The following is a 21,077-nucleotide window of genomic DNA, read 5'->3' as shown; positions in this document are numbered from 1 at the left end:
TTGGAGGACATGGAGGCTTCAAGTTTGGACCATCCTTTTTGGATCCAACTGTTGCCCAAATGCGCTCCCCAACCGCTGGCAGAGGCATCCATAGTATGGAGAACCTGAGGGACAAAAGACAAAGATCTTCCTGTACCCACCTTGTCTGGACGCAACCACCAGGAAGGATCTTGTCTCATGGAATCGGACAGGGACATTGTCCTGTCTAATCCCCAAGGTCTCCTGTTCCATTGGGCTATGATTTCCAATTGTAGAGGTCTCATGTGTGCTCTCCCCCATGGCACCACATCAAGCAAGGACGTCATCAAGCCTAGCCCACTCATTGCTGAACGAACCGACAACTCTGTGCTGCTGATCAGTCTGACAACCTCCGACTTTAGCTTCTGGATCCTGTCCTTCGAGAGAAACAGCCTCACGGCAGATGAAATCAATTCTGGATCCCAGAAACTTGCCGAGTGATGTAGGGGAGAGATGTGACTTCTGATTCATTAGGAAGCCATGCTTCTCCACCACTGAAATCATGATTTGAAGATGAAGAAGTAGATCTTTGGAGTGAGCCAGAATCAGCCAATTGTCCAAATAAGGTATGGGATTCACTCCCTGCAGTCTCAGATGTGCTGCTAGGACCACCGCCACCTTCATGAACACCCGTGGTGCTGATGATAGGCCAAATGGGAGAAACATAAATAAGTAATGCATGACTTGGTGATTCACAAGGAGTGCTACTCTGAGGAATCTCCGGTGTGACTTGAGGATGGGGATGTGAAGATAGGCATCCCTCAATCCGATTGTAGCCATGAGATCGTTTTGCTCCAGCACTGCTACATCTTGAATTTTCTTTTGATGATGAAAGTATTCAGGGTAGTTAGGTCTATGACCAGCCTCCAAGTACCCTCTTTTTTTGGTACTGCAAAGAACCTGGAGTACACTCCGAGACCTCTTTGCCCGACTGGCACTGGTTCTAAGGCCCCTTTTTGGAAGAATTCTGCAACAAGTGAATTGACATGGAAGTTTCCTCTGTTGATGAAGAATCTGTCTGCAGGAAGAATTCTGAGCTCCAAGGCATAACCCATTGAGATTACAGATGTCACCCACGAGTCGAAGGATGTTAGAGACCAGACTGAGGAAAATTGAGAGAGTCTGGCACCGACTTTGGGGACTGTGAGGCTGATGTCAAAAGCCCTTCGATTTGTTTCCACCTGGAGGAGACTTTTTCTTGAAAGACGAGGATTGATTACGAGACTGCCTCCGTTGTCTCTTTGTGCAGAATTCCTTCTATGTTGAAGTGATGACCTAACAGATTACCCCCTTCGAAGGGTATAGAGCAAAAATGGTTCTTAGCCAGGGTATCACCTGACCACTCTTTAAGCCAGAGAGCTCATCTGGCTGCTGTTGAGCTGGCATGAATTTTAGAATTGAGCTGCAAAATATCAAGTAGAAAATCCGACAAAAAATCTGCAGCAAGTTTGACGTCAGGTAGGTCCCTAAGAATTTCTTCTCCTGGAACACCCTCCTAGAGATCCCTTGTAAGGCTAGAAAGCCAAATCCGGAGAGCTCTACCTACTGGGACAGTCACAAGAGAGGCTTTGCAAGATGACATGGTGGCGGTCGAATACACTCTTTTCAAGGAACCTTCCGCCCTTCTGTCCACCTGATCTTTTAGGACCGACACTTCATCAGATGGAAACATAGACTTTTTTTAAAGTCTTGCCACAGCCAAGTCTACCTTAGGAACAGAATTCCAGGCCCCTGAGCTCCCATACCCATGCTATAAGCGGCTTTAAATCTGGACCTAATGTCAGATTTTTTCTCTGGCTTATGCCACTCAGCCTTAATAAGGGAATCCAAAAGAGGTTGCCCTGGAAGAGCATAAGGACTAGCTAAAGGAAAATAGAAAAGAGCTCCTTTTTTTGGTAGATTATCCTCAGAAGGATCTCCTTCAACTGTTTTTTTTTCAACTGACTTAATTAAAGAATTAATCTTCTCTTTTCTCAACAGATAAAAATCCTCTGGAGCACCTGTGTCTGGCATAAAAGAACTAGTGGAAGATGCCATCTCTTTTTCATCAGAAGCTGATGAAGCAGACGAAGAAAAAACAGGCTGCGTAGAAGACTTAGAGGCCTTAGCAGAAATGGCTTTAAGCTGGTTCGGTTCTTCAGGTAATGTATATTTTAGGCTAGATCTAAACCACCCAAACAATTCTTTCACTTCCGACTAGTAAGCTGTAGATGGATGGGCTGCAGAGGAACAGGAATTGCACACATCATGACAATATTCATCCGGTAAAGGCTGACTACATTGTAGACACAATTCATGATGCTCCTTCCTTCGCCTTTTCCTGGAGGAATGTTCCCTTGGACCTTCCATCCTGCAAACAAATAAACAACCAGCTATGATATGATTTATAAAAATCATGGAGAGGACGCATCACTAGAGTACAATCAATCGTACTTCCCCTAAGGGCAGCAAGATGATAGGTAAAGATACATCATAACACCACTGATAAGGAGCAGAATCAACCAAAAGGAGCTTCACTAAGGGAAGATAGAAAGCCAGCCACATATTCAACACAATCTCATAAGGCAAATCATAATGGTGATATATAAAAAAAACATGTTTAAAGGGGTACTCCGCTGCTCAGCGTTTGGAACAAACTGTTCCGAATGCTGGAGCCGGGAGCTCGTGATGTCATAGCCCCTCCCCTCATGACATCACACCCCACCTCCTCAATGCAAGTCTAGGGGAGGGGGCGTGATGACATGAGGCGTCATGAGGGGGCAGGGTTATGACGTCACGAGCTCCTGACTCCAGCGTTCGAAACAGGTTGTTCCGAACGCTGAGCAGCGGAGTACCCCTTTAACCTTAGTGAAGTAAGTCATACAGCGAACACAAATATGATAAGGAGCAGGCATACCTACTACATAACTGTAATGGGCAGAGAAACAGACCTATTGGCTGACAAGGACGCGCACTCGGCAAGGCTGGGATGAGATGTCCCAAATTCCACCAAGAAATACCTTTAGGCAGCGCCGATCATGTCCCGCTGGCGCTATGTCATATCCTGTGTGCCCCATAGTACTGCTGAACCGGAAGTCGACATCCTCTACCGGAAGTCGTGCGCTCCGCAATCCCCCGCCGGAACAAACAGACAGGGGATCTGGTCAGGCAGCTGGTAAACATAGCTTGAGTAGAAACAGGTCCCGATAGAGACCCATCACTACTATACTTACCTTATGCTGCCTGCATGCACTTCCCCAGAACCCCCAGGAAGAGACATGTACCGGAGAGGTAACCGGAAACCTGCTAATCCCACAGGCAGAGCCGGCCCTCATAACTATAGCCTCCGAGCCATAGAAAAAACGGCTAATCTGTAAACCACAGTATGCCATAAAGTCCCACACCATCCGTAGGACAGAAGAAAAAAACACAGGGTGTCTCTCGTTCTTTGGGGTTTTATACCCTTGGGGAGGGGTTGGAGGTGCAGGTATGCCTATTACTTTAATTGTTTAATTAATTAATGAGTCACATTCTTCTGTCCAGTAGGAAAAGGAAATATATTAACCCTTTGTGTGCTGCCGAGGGATGAAATGGAAAGTGATGATACAGCTGCGTGCATGCGGCCTTACACCAAAGCCCTTCCCAATATCTGCAAAAAATATTTACACAAGAACAAAGGGTTTATGTCACAAAAATGTTTTTATTTGATTGAAACAAAATCCGTGCAAAACAATAACTCATACGTCCACCTGGTTCTTAGCTACTGCTTTCTTGATCCCGACTGGCCGAGGTAATAACATTTTCAACATGACGTCGGCCACAATGGCTGGAGCGTAGGATAAGGGGAGCCAAAATAACTTTGCATCCCACCCAGCACCGTACCGCGTCCGTGGGTATTTGGCTGTCAGCGCATGTTCCATGCAGTTTGTCACTTTGGAGATGTCTGAGCTGCAGAAGGTTTTCATCGATAATCGCTGAACTTTTAAATCTGCAAGAAAAGACTTAATCAGATATATTGGATTATCCAATGGTCGCAGGAAAGTTTAGCACATGGCAGATGAGAACAGAACTGTTGGGGTACAGCTAGAAATAAAAGGTTAGCATTAAATATAACAGGGGACATATTCAAAAACTTGCTTAGTTTTACTAAGACTAGACAGCCTAAGATTGCACCAGATTATTAACAGTTTACACTGTGGCCCTGATTTACTGTTGTAAACCTGACATGCTTTGTCGGATTGTGCGCCAGTGTTACGCCGAGCGCTCCGGGACCCCGCTCCTCCCCGGAGCGCTCGCAACATCCTCGCTACTGCAGCGCCCCGGTCAGATCTACTGACCGGGTGCGCTGCGATACCGCCCCCAGCCGGGATGCGATTCGCGATGCGGGTGGCGCCCGCTCGCGATGCGCACCCCGGCTCCCGTACCTGACTCGCTCTCCGTCGGTCCTGTCCCGGCGCGCGCGGCCCCGCTCCCTAGGGCGCGCGCGCGCCGGGTCTCTGCGATTTAAAGGGCCACTGCGCCACTGATTGGCGCAGTTGGTCTAATTAGTGTGTTCACCTGTGCACTCCCTATGTATACCTCACTTCCCCTGCACTCTCTCGCCGGATCTTGTTGCCATTGTGCCAGTGAAAGCGTTTCCTAGTGTGTTCCTAGCCTGTGTTCCAGACCTCCTGCCGTTGCCCCTGACTACGATCCTTGCTGCCTGCCCCGACCTTCTGCTACGTCCGACCTTGCTCTTGTCTACTCCCTTGTACCGCGCCTATCTTCAGCAGTCAGAGAGGTTGAGCCGTTGCTAGTGGATACGACCTGGTTACTACCGCCGCTGTAAGACCATCCCGCTTTGCGGCGGGCTCTGGAGAATACCAGTAGTAACTTAGAACCGGTCCACTAGCACGGTCCACGCCAATCCCTCTCTGGCACAGAGGATCCACCTCCTGCCAGCCGAATCGTGACAGCCAGATTCTGGCGTTACGACAGAATTCTCTGTGCCAGATTTCTGTCTGCGCCGGAAATGAAAAACCTGACCAACTCTCCTTTAAAAAAGGGCGTGGTTGTTGCAAAAGGCGTGTGGTCACATGAAAGGGGCGTGTTACAGGCATTTTCACAAAAACCCAACATATTTACTAAGATTTCCCCAGAAAATGTAGTGGATTTGAGGAAAACCAGACAGATCAGAGCATGTGTAAAAAAGGAAAATGTAGGGAGAAGTGCAAAATGTAGGGAAACCTTAGTAAATACGGTGGGAAAAAAATTATGGGGAATTAAAACCCACAAAGAAACCTACACAACACTCTTAGTAAATCAGGGCCTGTGTGTTTAGTTTACACCTCCAGTATAGTTAATGGGGTATTCCAGGATTTTTTTTTTTATTTGACTATGCTACAAGGGCAGGAAAGTTAGTCTAGTTCATAATATAGTGTCTGTACCTGTGTTTGATGGATGGATGGTCTCACAATTCGTATGTGATCTTTGCGCCAATGTTTATGTTTATTGTTTTAACAGCCTACAAAATAAGTGTTGTCTCAAGCTTTTTCCAGGTTGCAGTGCGGTCTGAGATATTACATCACTAGTCATGTTAGCAAAGGGTGCCTCTTTGCTTCATTGGGTGGAATGACCACTTGGAGGGGGGGGGGGGGGGGAGAGTACATTCTCCACAGGGCTGCATGGTATTTTCACAGGTGTGCTTCAATGGGTGGGGTGGCTAAAGTGTTGGAGGGAGAAAAGTCACACTTCTAAACAAGGACTTGTAGTTGGAGGGTGGGAATGCCAACAGGAAATAGCCATTTAACAAAAAGATAGCAGCAGCAGTTATGGTGGACTCACAACACCATTTATCCCCAGGACAAGCACAGATCCTTCCTAAGCATGTCCATTACTGTCTGGCAGGTAGGTACTAAAATCATCTTATGGTGGATAACCCCTTTAAAGACTGTTTGTTTTGGACGCAAAATTTTGAAAATTAAGTGCAATTTAAGCCACGCCCCTTTTATGAGGACATGTTCCCTTTCAAAAAATTATCACACAGGGTGCAAGCAAGGCAAAATTATTATTATTATTATTTTTTTTTAAGTTGTGCGCCATTTTTTTTAAAACAAATTTGTCGCAGTGTAAAAAAAAAAAAAAAAACAACAAAAAAAATGTCAGTTCTGAATATTCCTTTCATATAAATAAATGACTCTAGCTTCATATAAATAAATGACTCTAGCTTTTTATTCAGAGAAATTCCACAATTCTCTTTGCTCAGTGTTGAGTGAAATTCTTTATTACATTGCAGATCTTTGCTAGAAAAGTCTCAGATCATCAGATTTTCTTCATTATTGTTTGCTATTCTTTTATTGCTGCTATATTTTGTTTCACTTTTCCAAACAGGAATATAGACCTATATCTGTAATATACAGTCCCATAGTGCAGCATATTCATCTAAGGCCGCGTTCACACAGCGTTTTTCTGCCGTAATTCTTCTCCTGTTGTAAAATTACAGTATATTTTTTCGCAGTCCTAATCTTGTGTCTGTATTTTAATATTTGGCTTTAAGTTTTAGGTGCGTTTTGTTTAAAATTATACCGAAACCTCCCCCCTCCCGCAGATAAATTTCCCGCCCCACATATCATTATAAAATCAATGCCCCAAACATCCCACTACGATGGGGGGGGGGGGGGGGGGGGGAGGGGGGTATATCAAAACCTGTCCAGAGGAAAAGTTGCTGAGTTGCCCATAGCAACCAATCAGATCGCTTCTTTAATTTTTTAGAGGCCTTTTCAAAAGTGAAAGAAGCAATCTGATTGGTTGCTATGGGTCACTGGGCAACTTTTCTTCTGGACAGGCTTTGATGAATCTCCCACTCTGTGTGAACATTACCTAATAATCTGCATTAAAGGGAACCTGTCATGTTGTAAATGCAGTCCTACTTTTGGGTATCATGTTTTAGCGCAGGAGGAGCTGAGTAGACTGATATACATGTTTATGAGAAAATATTCAGAATAACTAGTCATTTATTGATCTAAACCTCTACTTATTCTGGGTTTAGGAGTCCAGTGGGTGGGTGGTCCTTCTCAGTGATTGACAGTGATTTTGGAATGGACACACAGCCAATCATTTAGTAGGACCGCCCCCTGGACTCCTAAGCCCAGAATGTGCAGAGGTTTAGATCAATAAATGACTAGTTACACTGAATTGATACCAACAAAATTATATATATATATATATATATATATATATATATATATATATATATATAAAACCAAAGAATAAGGGGGAGTGGCTACCTCCATGTTGGCTCCTGCACCCCACCCACCTCTATTAGGAGTATATGAGGTGCCTTGGATGTTTCAGACCTTGCATGCCTGCTGTACTGTTCACACAGAGGCAAATTCATAGTGTAGGGTCCGTCCCAGAGTGAGGTCACCTTACCGTGGTGGGACGGTCCACGCTATTTGGCGCCAAATTTGCAAGCTAAGTACCTCATAATTTCACAGTTTCATATCTTCATTTATTGCATTACAGTTGTATAGGTTTTCATGTTCTATCTATATACTCATGTTTTATCTATATACTCATGTTTCATCTATATCTTTGTGCTAGCAGTGTGCTGCTGTATTCTCCTGTTGCTATATATATATATATATATATATATATATATATATATATCATCTGCTCAGCTCCTCCTGCCCTATGGCATGCTGCCTGCAGATTGGGCAGAATTTTGTAAATTTCGGATTCCCCTTTAAAGGGGTACTCCCGTGGAAAACTTTTTTTTTTAAATCAACTTATGCCAGAAAGTTAAACAGATTTGTAAATCACTTCTATGAAAAAATCTTAATCCTTCCAGTACTTTTTAGGGGCCGTATACTAAAGAGAAATCCAAAGTAGAAATGCATTTCCTCTGATGTCATGACCACAGTGCTCTCTGCTGACCTCTGCTGTACATTTCAGGAACTGTTCAGAGCAGGAGAAAATCCCCATAGCAAACATATGCTTTTCTGGATAGTTCCTAAAATGGACAGCAGAGGTCAGCAGAGAGCACTGTGGTCATGACATCAGAGGAAATGCATTTCTTTTTTGGATTTCTCTTTAGTATACAGCCCCTAAAAAGTACTGGAAGGATTAAGATTTTTTAATAGAAGTGATTTATAAATCTGTTTAACTTTCTGGCACCAGTTGATTTGAAAAAAAAAGTTTTCCACGGGAGTACCCCTTTAAGTCCTGAAAATCCCCTACATATGCGGTAGGTTTTACATTTACAGCTTATACATCTTATATGTTTTTATTGCTAAAAATGTATTTTTCAATATTCTGTACACACAAGCACATTTACCAACCAGGGTGCCCCCAGTTTCTGCAAAACTACAATTCCCAGCATGCCCGGACAGCCTTTGGCTGTCCGGGCATGCTGGGAGTTGTAGTTATGCAACATCTGGAGGCACGCTGGTTTGGAAACAATCTATATTTTAATTGCTTTTAGTTTTATAAATCTTATGTTTTTAGTGCTACAATTTTTTTTTTATATTCTGTACAAACAAACAAATGTATCTATAATTGTAGAATGTGAGAAATGTCCAATTTTGCTTTATGTTGTCATCTAGAAGTATTCCGTTTATTGCGGCGTGGCATGATAAGAAGCTGTAACTTTGCTGTTACATACAGAATAGTGTTATATCACTTACAGTTATCGAAGTACTTATCACCATACGCATATCTAACTTCTGGCTCAAGTCTGTTCCACAGTCGATTTAAATCCTTTTCTATGATTTCGAGGCTGGTGACGCCCGTCTTAAAGAATCCAGGTTCGATGATACTGACTTTCACCCCGAAATGCTGCATGTCTCTCCTGGAAATAACAAATATTGAGGGACACTGAATATTGGATGTAAGAAGTTGATGAAAGCCGACTTAGAATATTATGTTATTGGCATATAGGTGGGGAGAGCAGGACTAAACCAAGATGGGTAGACCGCTGCCTGCTGCAACTGCCAGCAGTCTAGATTGGAGCTTATTTAAAGGAGTACTCTGGCGAAAACTAACTTATCCCCTATCCACAGGATAGGGGATAAGTAGCTGATCGCGGGGAGTCTGATCGCTGAGGCCCCCTGCGATCACCGGGACCCTGGCTCTCTCAGTGAGGAATACGTGTTGTCTACCGGTAGACGGCAGACGCTCCATTTATTCCTAAGGTAATGCCCATGATCCCTGAGAGCTGTACTCGGGTATTTTCGGCACTCCCATAGAAAAGAATAGAGTGCGTGCTGTGTGCCAACCCTGTGATCGCAGGGGGCCCCAGCAGCCGGACCCGTTGAGATCAGCTACTTATTCCCTCTTCAGCAGATACATATTTAACAGAGATTTCCTTTAAGAAGCCTATTAGACACTTCTGATATGGTGCAGGCAGGGCCGCATAAACAATCGCTGGATCGTTCATATTGCCCTTTATTTCTATCATTTATCGGCTGCACATCCTCTATAACGGTGTTTTCCAAACTGGGTGTCATGGGACCGTTCTGTCCTGCAGCAGCAGTCACTGGTCAGCGTTCTTAAGTGGCCACAGCCCCTGTTGTCTGATCTTGAACTTGCAGTCAGCGTGGCAGTCACTTTCATTCAGTGAGCAGCGTTGGTTGCCGGGACTGGACAGGACACAGGACACATTAGGGTATGCATGCTGGAGGCATCCTGGTTGGGAAGAGCGTTAAGTAAAGTAACCAATAAGAGTATCTATGCTCACCTCAAACTATCCGAGAAAGATTCCACACCACATTTCGACAAACAGTAACCGCCGCCTCCGAAGGCCAATCTCCCCATCACACTGGCCACATTGACGATTCTTCCTTTGCCCTTTTTCAGAAGCGGCAGGAACTTTATGGTCACCTCGATGAGTCCGATAAGGTTCACATCGAGAACTCTGTGGAAGTCTTCCATGTCCAGCCAGTCAGTAGGTCCAATCGGAGTGGCTCTCCCCGCATTGTTCACCAAGCCGTACAAACCTTAAAAAATCGGTAAAATCAGAGTTAAAGAGTACCTGTCACCAAATAAAACTTTTAATATAATGTTCCTTGTGTAATTAGCAGACACTTTCCCATTCACTTTTAAAATGATCAACATATGCTTTTAAAATTATCAACATAAGTTTAAAATGTAACATAAAAATTGGCCACTAGGTGGCTCTTATCTGTTCCCTGCCACAAATAATACAGTGAGTTTGGTCTCCTTCCGGCCTGGCAGGAGTCCAAACTCAGGAAGTGCTTCTTTGCTCAGAGCTTGATTGAAAGCTGCACAGAAAGTGAAAGCTCCACAGATTCTCACAGGAAGCCACACAGACTGAAATCTGCAGGAGAGCCTCACTGATAGCAACACAGACTGAAACATGCACAGAGCCTGAGGTCTTCTACTCATACAGCACTGCAACCATGTGAGGGCAGAAGTAGTCCCCAGCAGGCTTCAGTAATTTCATGCCTGCTGGGAAACGCCCACTTTCTCCTGCTGGGAAATTGCATGTGAGCAAGAAGAACGTTAAGATACACAGCTTTTTAAAGCTCTGAAACATTTTTAAGGGTTGGAGGGGTGTTAGGAATAGTTAGGGAACACAATCTAAGGTAGTTTAGAATAGTGTATTTGGTGACAGGTACTTTTTAACAATTTAGCTGAAAAAAATTAGAGGACAATTTTCATACTGATAACATATACAAATTGGACCTGAATTAGCAGATAAAAAATTGTATTGTAGTTCTTCTTGACTGCATTAGGGGTACTCTGGAGAGCACAACAAAATAGGTGATAAGTGTCTGATTGCAGGGGGGCGGGGTCAACAGCTGGGGGCCCCCACGAACTACTTACTCACAACCACACAAGGTGAACAAGCCCCCCTGGGGGATCCTTTTTCTTTTCTGCACTATTGTGAGGGATATTTTGCCCTCTGCTTTTCTTTTCTTTTCGACATTTATTCCCTTGAGAGCTACGCCCCCCATCCTCAGAGAAGTGACCACCCACTTGGCCAATCACTGGCTGAGCAGGCCACCACTCCTGCTCATCCCCAAATGTGGGGACTGGAGTATGCTGTAAGTAAGTGCAAGAGCTCTGCCCCCTATCCTTCGGATAGGGGATAAGATGTCACAGGGCCGGAGTACCCCTTTAAGCTGCTAAACATAGCAATGATACAAAAAACGGCACATAACTTTTCATCCAGATAAGATATAATAAATTTGTATTTTTTTTTTATCACGTGTAGTGTGAATTATACTCTCACTAATATAAAATTTAGATATCCTGTGATAATATCAGGAAGGAACATCCAGAAATAATCTTACAATTATTGTAATGAATGAAGGATACCGGAAAAACAGAGGCATAATCTCGAATGAGAAGTGAGAACATTATTGGAAATACGTTTACAGGAAGTCGATTTATTTCGGACGTGTCTCAGTTATGGAAGGGACAGAATTATCATTAAACGCTGAGTGCAAATTGTTCATTTAACAAGATATTCAGGCAGCACAGCTGGGGCAGAGCATTATATCTGCGCAACTTCACTTTATACAAGGACATCATTACCTGGAACAGTGTTTTCTCAACTAGGGTGCCTCCGGCTGTTGCAAAACTACAACTCCCAGCATGCCCGGACAGCCAACGGCTGTCCGGGTATGCTGGGAGTTGTAGTTATGCAACAGCTGAAGGCACACTGGTTGGGAAACACTGACCTGCAAAGTGTCTAGGAAAACCACCCAAAAAACTAAAGCAGTGGCCGTTGTCTGCATACTTGCCAACAGTTCTGGACAATTTCAGACCTCAGTGGGGTTAAATTTTTGTAAATCCCCTCAAAAAAGAGTGCAGTTTTGCATGTTCACAGTCATCTCGAAGCCTTCCCAGGAAAGGGCTTAAATGTCCAGATTTTGGCTCCTAAATGGTCACTGTTATTTTAAGAAACTTCCCGCCATCTGATGCCCTGTGTGATTCCTAACATATTTGTAAATCACTTCATTTTCCAAAATATCACTTCAGAAAAACAGTCTTGGCAAATGTCTCCCTTGGTCTGCCTTCCTTGCAATCTGCCATCACTGCCTGTTGTTAGACTAATTACTTTTCTAGGGTAGAGCACAAGAAGTGGGGGTAGGGCTTAGCATGTGCTATGTGTAGGAAAGAGGGAAGACTGCTGAAAAGTTAAATCAGGGCTTCCCTAGGCTTTGCCAAAAAGGTAAATCAAAGCTTCCCTTCCATCACTTACCAGCCATACAGCTCAAGGTAGCTGTCCTTTGTGTAAATAGCATTATATCTACTGCTGTATGTCACAATGCTGCAGTGTATTTTCCTCCTCCCTTTAGCTTCTCATCAGCAGTAGTGCTAAGTGTAACCTCTTCCCTGCTGTGCTACTGTGTTCTTCTAGTTCATTTCAGCTCATATGGCACCTTGCAAAGCCAGTGCATTAATAACCTTTTCTCCTCACAGGCCCTCTATAGTAATCCACATGCCATCCGTGCTTCTTTCCACATGCCATCTATAGTAATGTACTATGTAAATTAGCCCAGCACAGTCCTACCCTGTTCCGTTCTGTGTTGTGATTGGCCAGAGAAGTAAAGGAAAGGAAGTGTGTGTGAATACACTGGCAAACATCCAAGCTCTCACTTATCTGACCAGCTAAAATGTGAAGAATGAGAAATATCTGTGCATTATGGAGGGGGCTCTTATGGGCTTCATAACAGCAGTGACAACATGAATATCACCTTGTCACTACTTTAAAGTGGTGATGTAACCAAACCATAATAAAATATTTTGAAATGATAGGTACGCTTTAAAGGAGAACTCCGGAATATAAAAATTGTCGCCCATATTGCGGGCAGTAAAAAAATAAAGATGTACATACCTTCCTCCGCTCCCCCGGGGCCTCCGGTAACCGGCTCCGGTCTCCGCCGCGATCCACTTCCTGGTTGCCGGTGGTCGGATGAATCATACTGCGCTCAGCCAATCACCAGCCGCAGCGAAGTCAGACTCGGCCGGCGATAGGCTGAGCGGCAATGTGAGAACGCTTCAGGACACAAAATTCTTCACTACACCGGCACCTGCGGCCGGGGCCGAAAACGTCACACTGCCGCTCAACCTATCGCCGGCCGAGTCGGGACTTCACTGCGGTCATTGGCTGAGCGCAGTAAGACTCTCCGACCAACGGCAACCAGGAAGAGGATCACGGCGGAGGCCGGAGCCGGTTACCGAAGGCCCCGGGGGAGCAGAGGAAGGTATGTACATCTTTATTTTTTTTTACTGCCGGCAGTATGGGGGACACTTTTTATGTTCTGGAGTTCTCCTTTAAGGCTGTGTTCACACTGTTAGCCACTCAGATTGGAGTCTTTGTTGGTAGTTCTCTTTTATGGAAAGAAAAGCACAGCACAGCAACAAACACATGATGGACCCATATATGTCAACTGATCCATTGGTCGTCATTGGTGTTCGTCGTTTTATGGAGTTGAAGCTGCCATCATGGTTATTATTGTAATGGAAATCATAGTAATGGTGCTCATACAGGCGCTACCTTACATTTTTGGCCAATCACAGCACAACAATTAACAGGTTAGCACTACGCTGGGCTAATTTACATTATACATTAACGCAGGCGGTATGTAGGGAAGAGAAAGGGTTGTTGATGCACTGGCTAGTAATGGAAACCATGGTAGTGGTATGAACAAAGCCTAAATGTTGTCACCTACATAGGCAGTTTGGGCATGCTTGTAGTTGTAGTTTAGTAACCGCTGGAGAACCACAGGTTGGAAACCACTCAACTAAACCACACATCACATATAGTGAAAACATACTTTACAATATCTACCTACCTTGAATGTGTTCTGGAAAAAAGACCCTTAAAGGGGTATTCCACTGCCCCAGCGTTCAGAACATTTAGTTCCGAACACTGGGTACGGGGGTCGTGACATCACGGGCACGCCCCTAGTGATGTCTCAGACCACGCCCCCTCAATGCAAGTCTATGGGAGGGGGCGTGGCGGCCGCCACGCCCCCTCCCATAGACTTGCATTGAGGGGGCATTGCCGTGACATCACAACCCCTGCAGCCCGCACCCAGCGTTCGCAACTAAATGTTCGGAACGCTGGGGCAGCGGAGTACCCCTTTAACCTAGAGTAGTGACCACAGATTTGCAGCCACTAATCACAGGTTGGAGACCACAGAGCTAAAGTATAAGTTGCATTTTATGATAGAACATGTTACCTTTACAACCGGTCTCCTCGGCCACATACGCCACCGCATTATCAATACTCCGGGGGTTTGTGACATTCAATAGGACTGTTCTCAGTGTAGGAGATGTGCAGGCCTTCAAGTCTTCCCTCCCCTTCTCGGTCAGACATGCAGCAATGATGTCAAATCCTTTTCTGTGAAGTCTTTGAGCCAGAAGATTTCCAAAACCTGAATCACAGCCAGTGATAAACACATATTTACCACGGGTGTCTCCGATTTTGAGGCTATCTTTAATGGTCCAGCAAACAAACAGGAAGACGACAGAGGTCAGAGTGCCCATTAATGCTGGGTGCAGAATCCAGATCTACAAGAAAATAATTGGAAAAGTCAGCAAACGTACAGACACATTAAGAAACAAGGAGAAACCTAATGGCGGGTTCGACTTATTACGGGCGGTAATTGGCTTTTGGAAAATGCTTAGTGGCGGTAGATTAGATAGTCACCTCTTTAAATCTGTCAAGCAAATCTTCCTCTTCCTCTCCCTGCAGATACAATAAACAGAAGGAAACATTATTCAATGAATGTCAGAGAACAAGTATCAAACTGAGCAAGGAGAACTAAGTGCGGCTCATTACAGCAAAACTTTAGCTGTGTGTCATCGTACTGTCTAACGTCTCCCAGAGGAACAAACCTAAATAATGTACAGTACTTTATATATCTGCGAGTCATGTTAATGCAAAAAAAAAAACAACACTTAAACGGGTTATTCAGGAAAAAACTTTTTTATTTATATATCAACTGGCTCCAGAAAGTTAAACAGATTTGTAAATTACTTCTATTAAAAAATCTTAATCCTTTCAGTACTTATGAGCTGCTGAAGTTGAGTTGTTCTTTTCTGTCTAAGTGCTCTCTGATGACACGTGTCTCGGGAACCGCCCAGTTGAGAAGCAAATCCCCATAGCAAACCTCTTCTATTCTGTGCAGTTCCCGAGACAAGCAGAGATGTCAGCAGAGAGCACTGTTGCCAGACAGAAAACCACAACTCAACTTCAGCAGCTGATAAATATTGAAAGGATTAAGATTTTTTAATAGAAGTCATTAAAATATGTTTAACTTTCTGGAGCCAGTTGATATATATATATATATATATATATATATATATATATATATATTTAAAAAAAAAAAAAGTTTTTTCCTGGAATACCCCTTTAAAGTAAAACTCTATAAGCACTGGTTCTATCAAGGCTTACCTGTTATATCTCACCAAAAAAATAATGCTGCTATATGACTCACTAGGTCATGCTGTATTTGGTATTCTGTATTAACTGGTTTCCTATGAAAATGGCCCTAACAGGAGTGTAGCTATAGGAGGTGCAGAGGTAGCAGTCTCACCGGGGCCCTAGTGCCTAAGGGAGCCCCAAAGCACATCTGCCCTATTAGAGACCAATGTAATAACTGCCACATGGGGCCCTGTTGCAGATTTTGCATTGGGGCACAGAAGCTACAAGTTAAGCCTCTGGGCCCTTATGTGTATGTGTGGCTTAAAAAGGCACTGTCAGATACAAAAACTTTTGATATGTTGTAAAGCCTGTATAACCAATAGGTTTTGCAATTGCTTTCATTAGAAAAATTTCAGTATTTCATACTGAAAAAGCCAGTCAAACAACTGCCCCCCTGCCTGCTTGGACACATTCTAGTCCTGCTGTGTCCATGCGTCATCACCTATATCATGGACACACTTCCTCGATTGACAGCTGAGTGCAGGGCTCACAGCTGGAGGAAAAATCCTCCCACTGTATCTTGTGTTCCGCTACTGTCAGTGAGGACAAGCTGGGAGTTGTAGTTTTGCTAATGCTAGGGGAGATGTGAGCAGACAGCATACTGAGGGAGGGGGCGGAGACCTGCACAGTGAGGCCACGCCCCCTCCCTTTGAGAGGAATTCAGACTAGTGAGCTAAATTAAAAGTGTAATAAAACAATAAATAAAGGTGCTAGACACATACAAATTAGATATACATGGTCAGGATTAGGTACTGAGTGATATATATTTAAAAAAAAATTTTTGTTGGATCTGACAGGTACGCTTTAAATAAGGTAGATTAGTCTTTGCATGGTGACAATATTTGTACGTCACTTTATAAAAAAGGATAAATAAACTAAACAAAGAAAATAAAATTGGAACATCTCTATATACAGGCCCCCGATGCTCTATTGTGCTTTTTGAACATATCTACATACATGAAATGCAACCCATAAAATTGCCAGGTTGCATACACTATGGGGAAGATTTATCATACCTGTCCAGAGGAAAAGTTGCTGAGTTGCCCATAGCAACCAATCAGATCGCTTCTTTCATTTTTCAGAGGACTTTTCAAAAATTAAAGAAACCAACTGATTGGTTGCTATGGGTAACTCAGCAACTTTTCCTCTAGACAGGTTTTGATAAATCTCCTCTTATGTATACAAATCTGGAGCTGCATTGTTCTGTATATAAAAAATTCTTAGAAAAGTCAACCTCTTCAGGACGCAGGGTGTACAGGTACGCCCGTGGGAATTTCGGTCCTTGCCACTAGCCGGTAGGGGACCAGATCGGGATGCCTGCTGAACTCATTCAGCAGGCATCCCAGCACATCGCCGAGGTGGGTCCTGAGACCCCCCCCCAATGTCGGCGATCGCGGGTCCCCATGCGGCGATTCCGGGTCATACGGGTCTACGGTGACCCCAAAAATAAGGGGGATTGGGGGTGTCTTGTACCCCTGAGGGGATAGGAGTGAGGTGGCTGGGGTGTTACCCCTCCTATCCCTGCTATTGGTCGGTCAGAAACGACCAACCAATAGCAGATCGGGGGCGAGGGGGTTAAAGTTCTGTTTATTTGCTCTGCCCACCCACAGTAGTCCGGCTAGAGTGGGGCAACCGTGATGTGAGCGGTGGCGGCAGTGGAGGTTACTTACCAGAGCGGCGATCCTGCTGCAGGAGGTGAGTAGTTGCCTAGCAACACCTGCAGGAAAACAGTTTGGAGACCACTATGCAATGGTCTCTAAACTGTAGCCCTCCAGATGTTGCAAAACTACAACTCACAGCATGACCAGACAGCTGTTTGCTGTTTGGGCATGCTGGGATGTGTAGTTTTTCAAGATTTAGAGGGGTACAGTTTGTGCAGTGGTCTCTAAACTGTGGCCCTCTAGATATTGCAAAACTACAACTCCCAGCATGCCCACATAGAAGTTTGCTGTCTGGGCATGCTGGGATTTGTAGTTTTGCAACATCTGGAGGGCCACAGTTTGGAGATCACTGTGTGGTGGTCTCTAAACTGTGGCCCTTCAGATCTCGCAAAACTATAACTCCCAGCATGCACGAACAATAAAAGGCTGTGTCGGCATGCTGGGAGTTGTAGTTGCGTACCTTGCATGCCCTTCGGTAATCAGTACATGCTGGGAGTTGTAGTTTTGCAACAGCTGGAGGCACACTGGTTGCAAATACTGAGTTAATACTGGTAAAAGAATCTAACTCAAGGTTTTCCAACCAGTGTGCCTCCAGCTGTTGCAAAAGTACAACTCCGAGCATGCACGGTCTGTCAGTGCATGATGGGAGTTGTAGTTTTGCAACAGCTGGGGAAAAAACAGCATTTTTTCATTTACACATCCAAATTTAACGAAAAGTCGTCAAACACCTGTTAAGGCTCACTGGACCCCTTGTTACGTTCCTTGAGGGGTGTAGTTTCAAAATAGTATGCCATGTGTTTTTTTTTTTTTTGCTGTTGTTGAACCATAGAGGCTTCCTAAATGTGACATGCCCCCCAAAAACCATTTCAGCAAAATTCCCTCTCCAAAATCCCATTGTCGCTCTTTCCATTCTTAGCCCCCTAGTGCACCCACAGAGCACTTGACATCTACATATGAGATATTTCCTTACTCGAGAGAAATGAGGTTACACATTTTTGGGGGATTTCTCTCCTTTTACCCCTTGTAAAAAATAAAAAATAAATGGCTCTACAAGAACATGCAAGTGTGAAAAATGAAGATGTTGAATTTTGCTGCTATTCCTGTGAAACACCTAAAGGGTTAACAAACTTTCTGAATGTCATTTTGAATACTTTGGGGGTGCAGTTTTTATAATGGGGTCATTTATGGAGTATTTCTAATATGAAGGCCCCTCAAATCCACTTTAAACTGAACTGGTCGCAGAAAAATTCCGATTTTGACATTTTCTTGAAAAATTTGAAAATTACTGCTGAACTTTGAAGCCCTGTAATGTCTTCAAAAAGAAAAACATGTCAGCGTTATGATGCAATAATAAAGTAGACATATTGTATTTGTGATGTGAATCAATATATAATTTATTTGAAATATCCATTTCCTTACAAGCAAAGAGTTTCAAAGTTTGAAAAATGCTACATTTTCAAGATTTTCATGACATTTTGGGATTTTTCAACAAGAAAGGATGCAAGTAAGGACAAAAATTTACCAATAAGTTAAACTAGAATATGTAACGAAAAAACAATCTCGGAATCAGAATGAAAGGTAAAAGCCTTCCAGAGTGATCCATATATAAAGTGACAGTGGTTAGAATAGCAAAAAAAGGGCTGCTTCCTTAGGGTGCGTTCACACTGCAGAATCTCCGCTCGCTGAATTCCGCGAGCGGAGGTTCTGCCTGGCGGCCGCCGCTGAGGTTGCTTTGGCACTAGGGCCGCAGGGCACTGAGCCGTCACCATTGACGGCTATGCAGTGCTCGCGGAATTTGCGCAAAGAATGAACATGTTCTTTCTTTGCGCTGAACAATTTCAGCGGGGGGAATTGTCCGCCGTGGAAATTCTGCAGTGTGAACGGGTCTCGCGGAGACCCATTCACACTAATGTTAAGTTCACACCGTGGAATTCCGCTCGCGGAGTTCCGCTTGTGGAATTCCGTAGTGTGAACACATCCTTAAGGTGAAAATGAGCTGCGTCCTTAAGGGGTTAAAAACGACTACAATAGAGATGACCATTAGCACAATGTGGCTGCTGCAGTCTATAGACAGAAAAAAAAAATCTAAAATTTATGTAGTTTTATTTATACAGAATTTGGTTACTTTTTATATACTTTTTATCTTGATTTTTCACCTAGAAAGGATGCAAGTAACGACGAAAATTAGAATATGTCACGAAAAAACTATCTTGGAATCAGAATGAAAGGTAAAAGCATCTCAGAGTTATTAATATATAAAGTGACAGTGGTCAGATTAGCAAAAAAAAAAAGTGCTGCGTCCTTAAGATGAAAATTAGCTGCGTCCTTAAGGGGTTAAAAACTACTACAATAGATATGACCATTAGAACAATGTGGCTGCTGCAGTCAAAAGACAGAAAAAAAAATCTAAAATTAATATAGTTTTATTTATACAGAATTTGGTTACTTTTTATATTCCAGTTCAGTGTTTCCACCCCCCCCCCCCAGATGTTGCAAAACTACAACTCGCAACATGCTTTGCTAAATCTGGGGCATCACAGTTTGGAGATCACTGTTCTAGTTTCTATGAGTTACTCTCTATTTTCTAGACGTTATAGTGGAATAGTGTTTCCCAACCAGGGTGCCTCCGACTGTTGCAAAACTACAACTCCCAGCATGCCCGGACAGCCAACGGCTGTCCGGGCATGCTGGGAGTTGCAGTTTTTCAACATCTGAATGGCCACTGTTCTATTTACTATGAGTTTCTATCCTCTTATGTTGGCTCCAGTTGGCTTCGTGCCCTGATCTCAGTCCCAATATAAACCGGAACAATTCAATCCATGTTACCCCGTAGAAACTATTTGCCCATTGGGGGAGATTTATCAAAATCCCATTGGGGGAGATTTATCAAAATCCCATTGGGGGAGATTTATCAAAACTTTGTGTAGAGGAAGAATGGTGGAGTTGCCCATACCAACCAATCAGATTGTTGCTTTCATTTAAAAAAAAATAAAAAAATACCTGTTAAAAACGAAAGAAGCGATCTGATTGGTTCCTCTACACAGGTTTTGATCAATCTCCCCCATAACCCGCCGGTATGTTACATGCACTTACATTATACAGCAGCATGGTGAAGCGTTGACGTATTTGTTGCCCTACAGTTCTCCTACAGGAGCCCGCTCCTCGTGTTCCTCAATGTCCGTGGCAGAGATTTGCTCGGAGTTCCTATTTCCCAAGACATAACTACAAAAAAAAAATGTGAATAATAATAATAATAATTAAAAAAAACAACGAAGAGAAAGGAGAAAAGCTTCCTTTCACCTGGCAGTCCAACTCTATAAGACTTTCATTGGGCGTCATATAATCCATGGGAATCCTGTAGACATTAGTGGCCACGTTGGCCCATCCTTGCCTAGATTATTTTTGGAACGCAGCTACTTAATCCTTCTTAGTGGAGACTAAATCACCAGCAGCCTCTGAGCTGCCTGAGGGCTGGGGGGGTCGGGGTTAATTATGTTTATATTGTTATGCAAAGCGATCGACCCAGGGTATTAACTACAGCAAGTATCTGCCCCGTCCGCACAGATCAGACCTTCAGCAATGTCTCCTTTCACGGCCAACGAAGGCTTCATGATCTTAGCACGTACTCTGCGTGTCCTCTGGAGATTATTGGATTGTCTACGTTTCTGCCTTTTTGACCTCTGTGATTACCTCCTTGCACGGAATATTACATATACATGAATAAGGTATTTTACATATACAGGTGAAACTCGAAAAATTAGAATATTGTGCAAAATTTCATTGTATTTCAGTAATGGAACGTAAAAGGAAAAGAAGCATGAAGAACTCCAAGATCTCCTGGTAGACGGATGCGGTGACCCTGGACTTGATGAAGGACAGTGACCAACACCATGATGACAGGGCTCCCGAATCATAGTAATTGGGGGGGGGGGGGGGGGGGGGGCTTTGGGGTTTTCATGAGCTGTAACCATAATAAT

General features: G+C 43.7%; 1 protein-coding gene across 3 annotated transcripts in view; it reads right to left on the bottom strand.

The window, feature by feature from the left end:
• Positions 1 to 3,687: 3,687 nt before the first annotated feature.
• LOC130284234 (retinol dehydrogenase 5-like) overlaps positions 3,688 to 21,077 on the bottom strand; it is a 54,706-nt gene continuing 37,316 nt past the window's right edge. For 2 of the 3 annotated variants that reach the window (XM_056534395.1, XM_056534396.1), the window contains exons 2-7: positions 20,194 to 20,322; positions 14,663 to 14,701; positions 14,193 to 14,523; positions 9,713 to 9,971; positions 8,661 to 8,824; positions 3,688 to 3,985 (exon numbers count right to left, since the gene is read on the bottom strand). In XM_056534395.1, coding sequence (XP_056390370.1) covers positions 3,735 to 3,985; positions 8,661 to 8,824; positions 9,713 to 9,971; positions 14,193 to 14,523; positions 14,663 to 14,701; positions 20,194 to 20,208 — 1,059 coding nt within the window. In that variant the 5' untranslated portion in view covers positions 20,209 to 20,322 and the 3' untranslated portion in view covers positions 3,688 to 3,734. Of the gene's footprint in view, positions 3,986 to 8,660; positions 8,825 to 9,712; positions 9,972 to 14,192; positions 14,524 to 14,662; positions 14,702 to 15,452; positions 15,546 to 20,193; positions 20,323 to 21,077 lie in introns of those variants that run through there. The other variant, XM_056534397.1, reaches the window with a different exon arrangement.

This window comes from Hyla sarda, chromosome 8 (assembly GCF_029499605.1).
Source record: "Hyla sarda isolate aHylSar1 chromosome 8, aHylSar1.hap1, whole genome shotgun sequence".
Taxonomy (NCBI): Eukaryota; Metazoa; Chordata; class Amphibia; order Anura; family Hylidae; genus Hyla; species Hyla sarda.
Note: the sequence above shows the minus strand (reverse complement) of the source record. Positions and strands in the feature narration are given on the sequence as shown.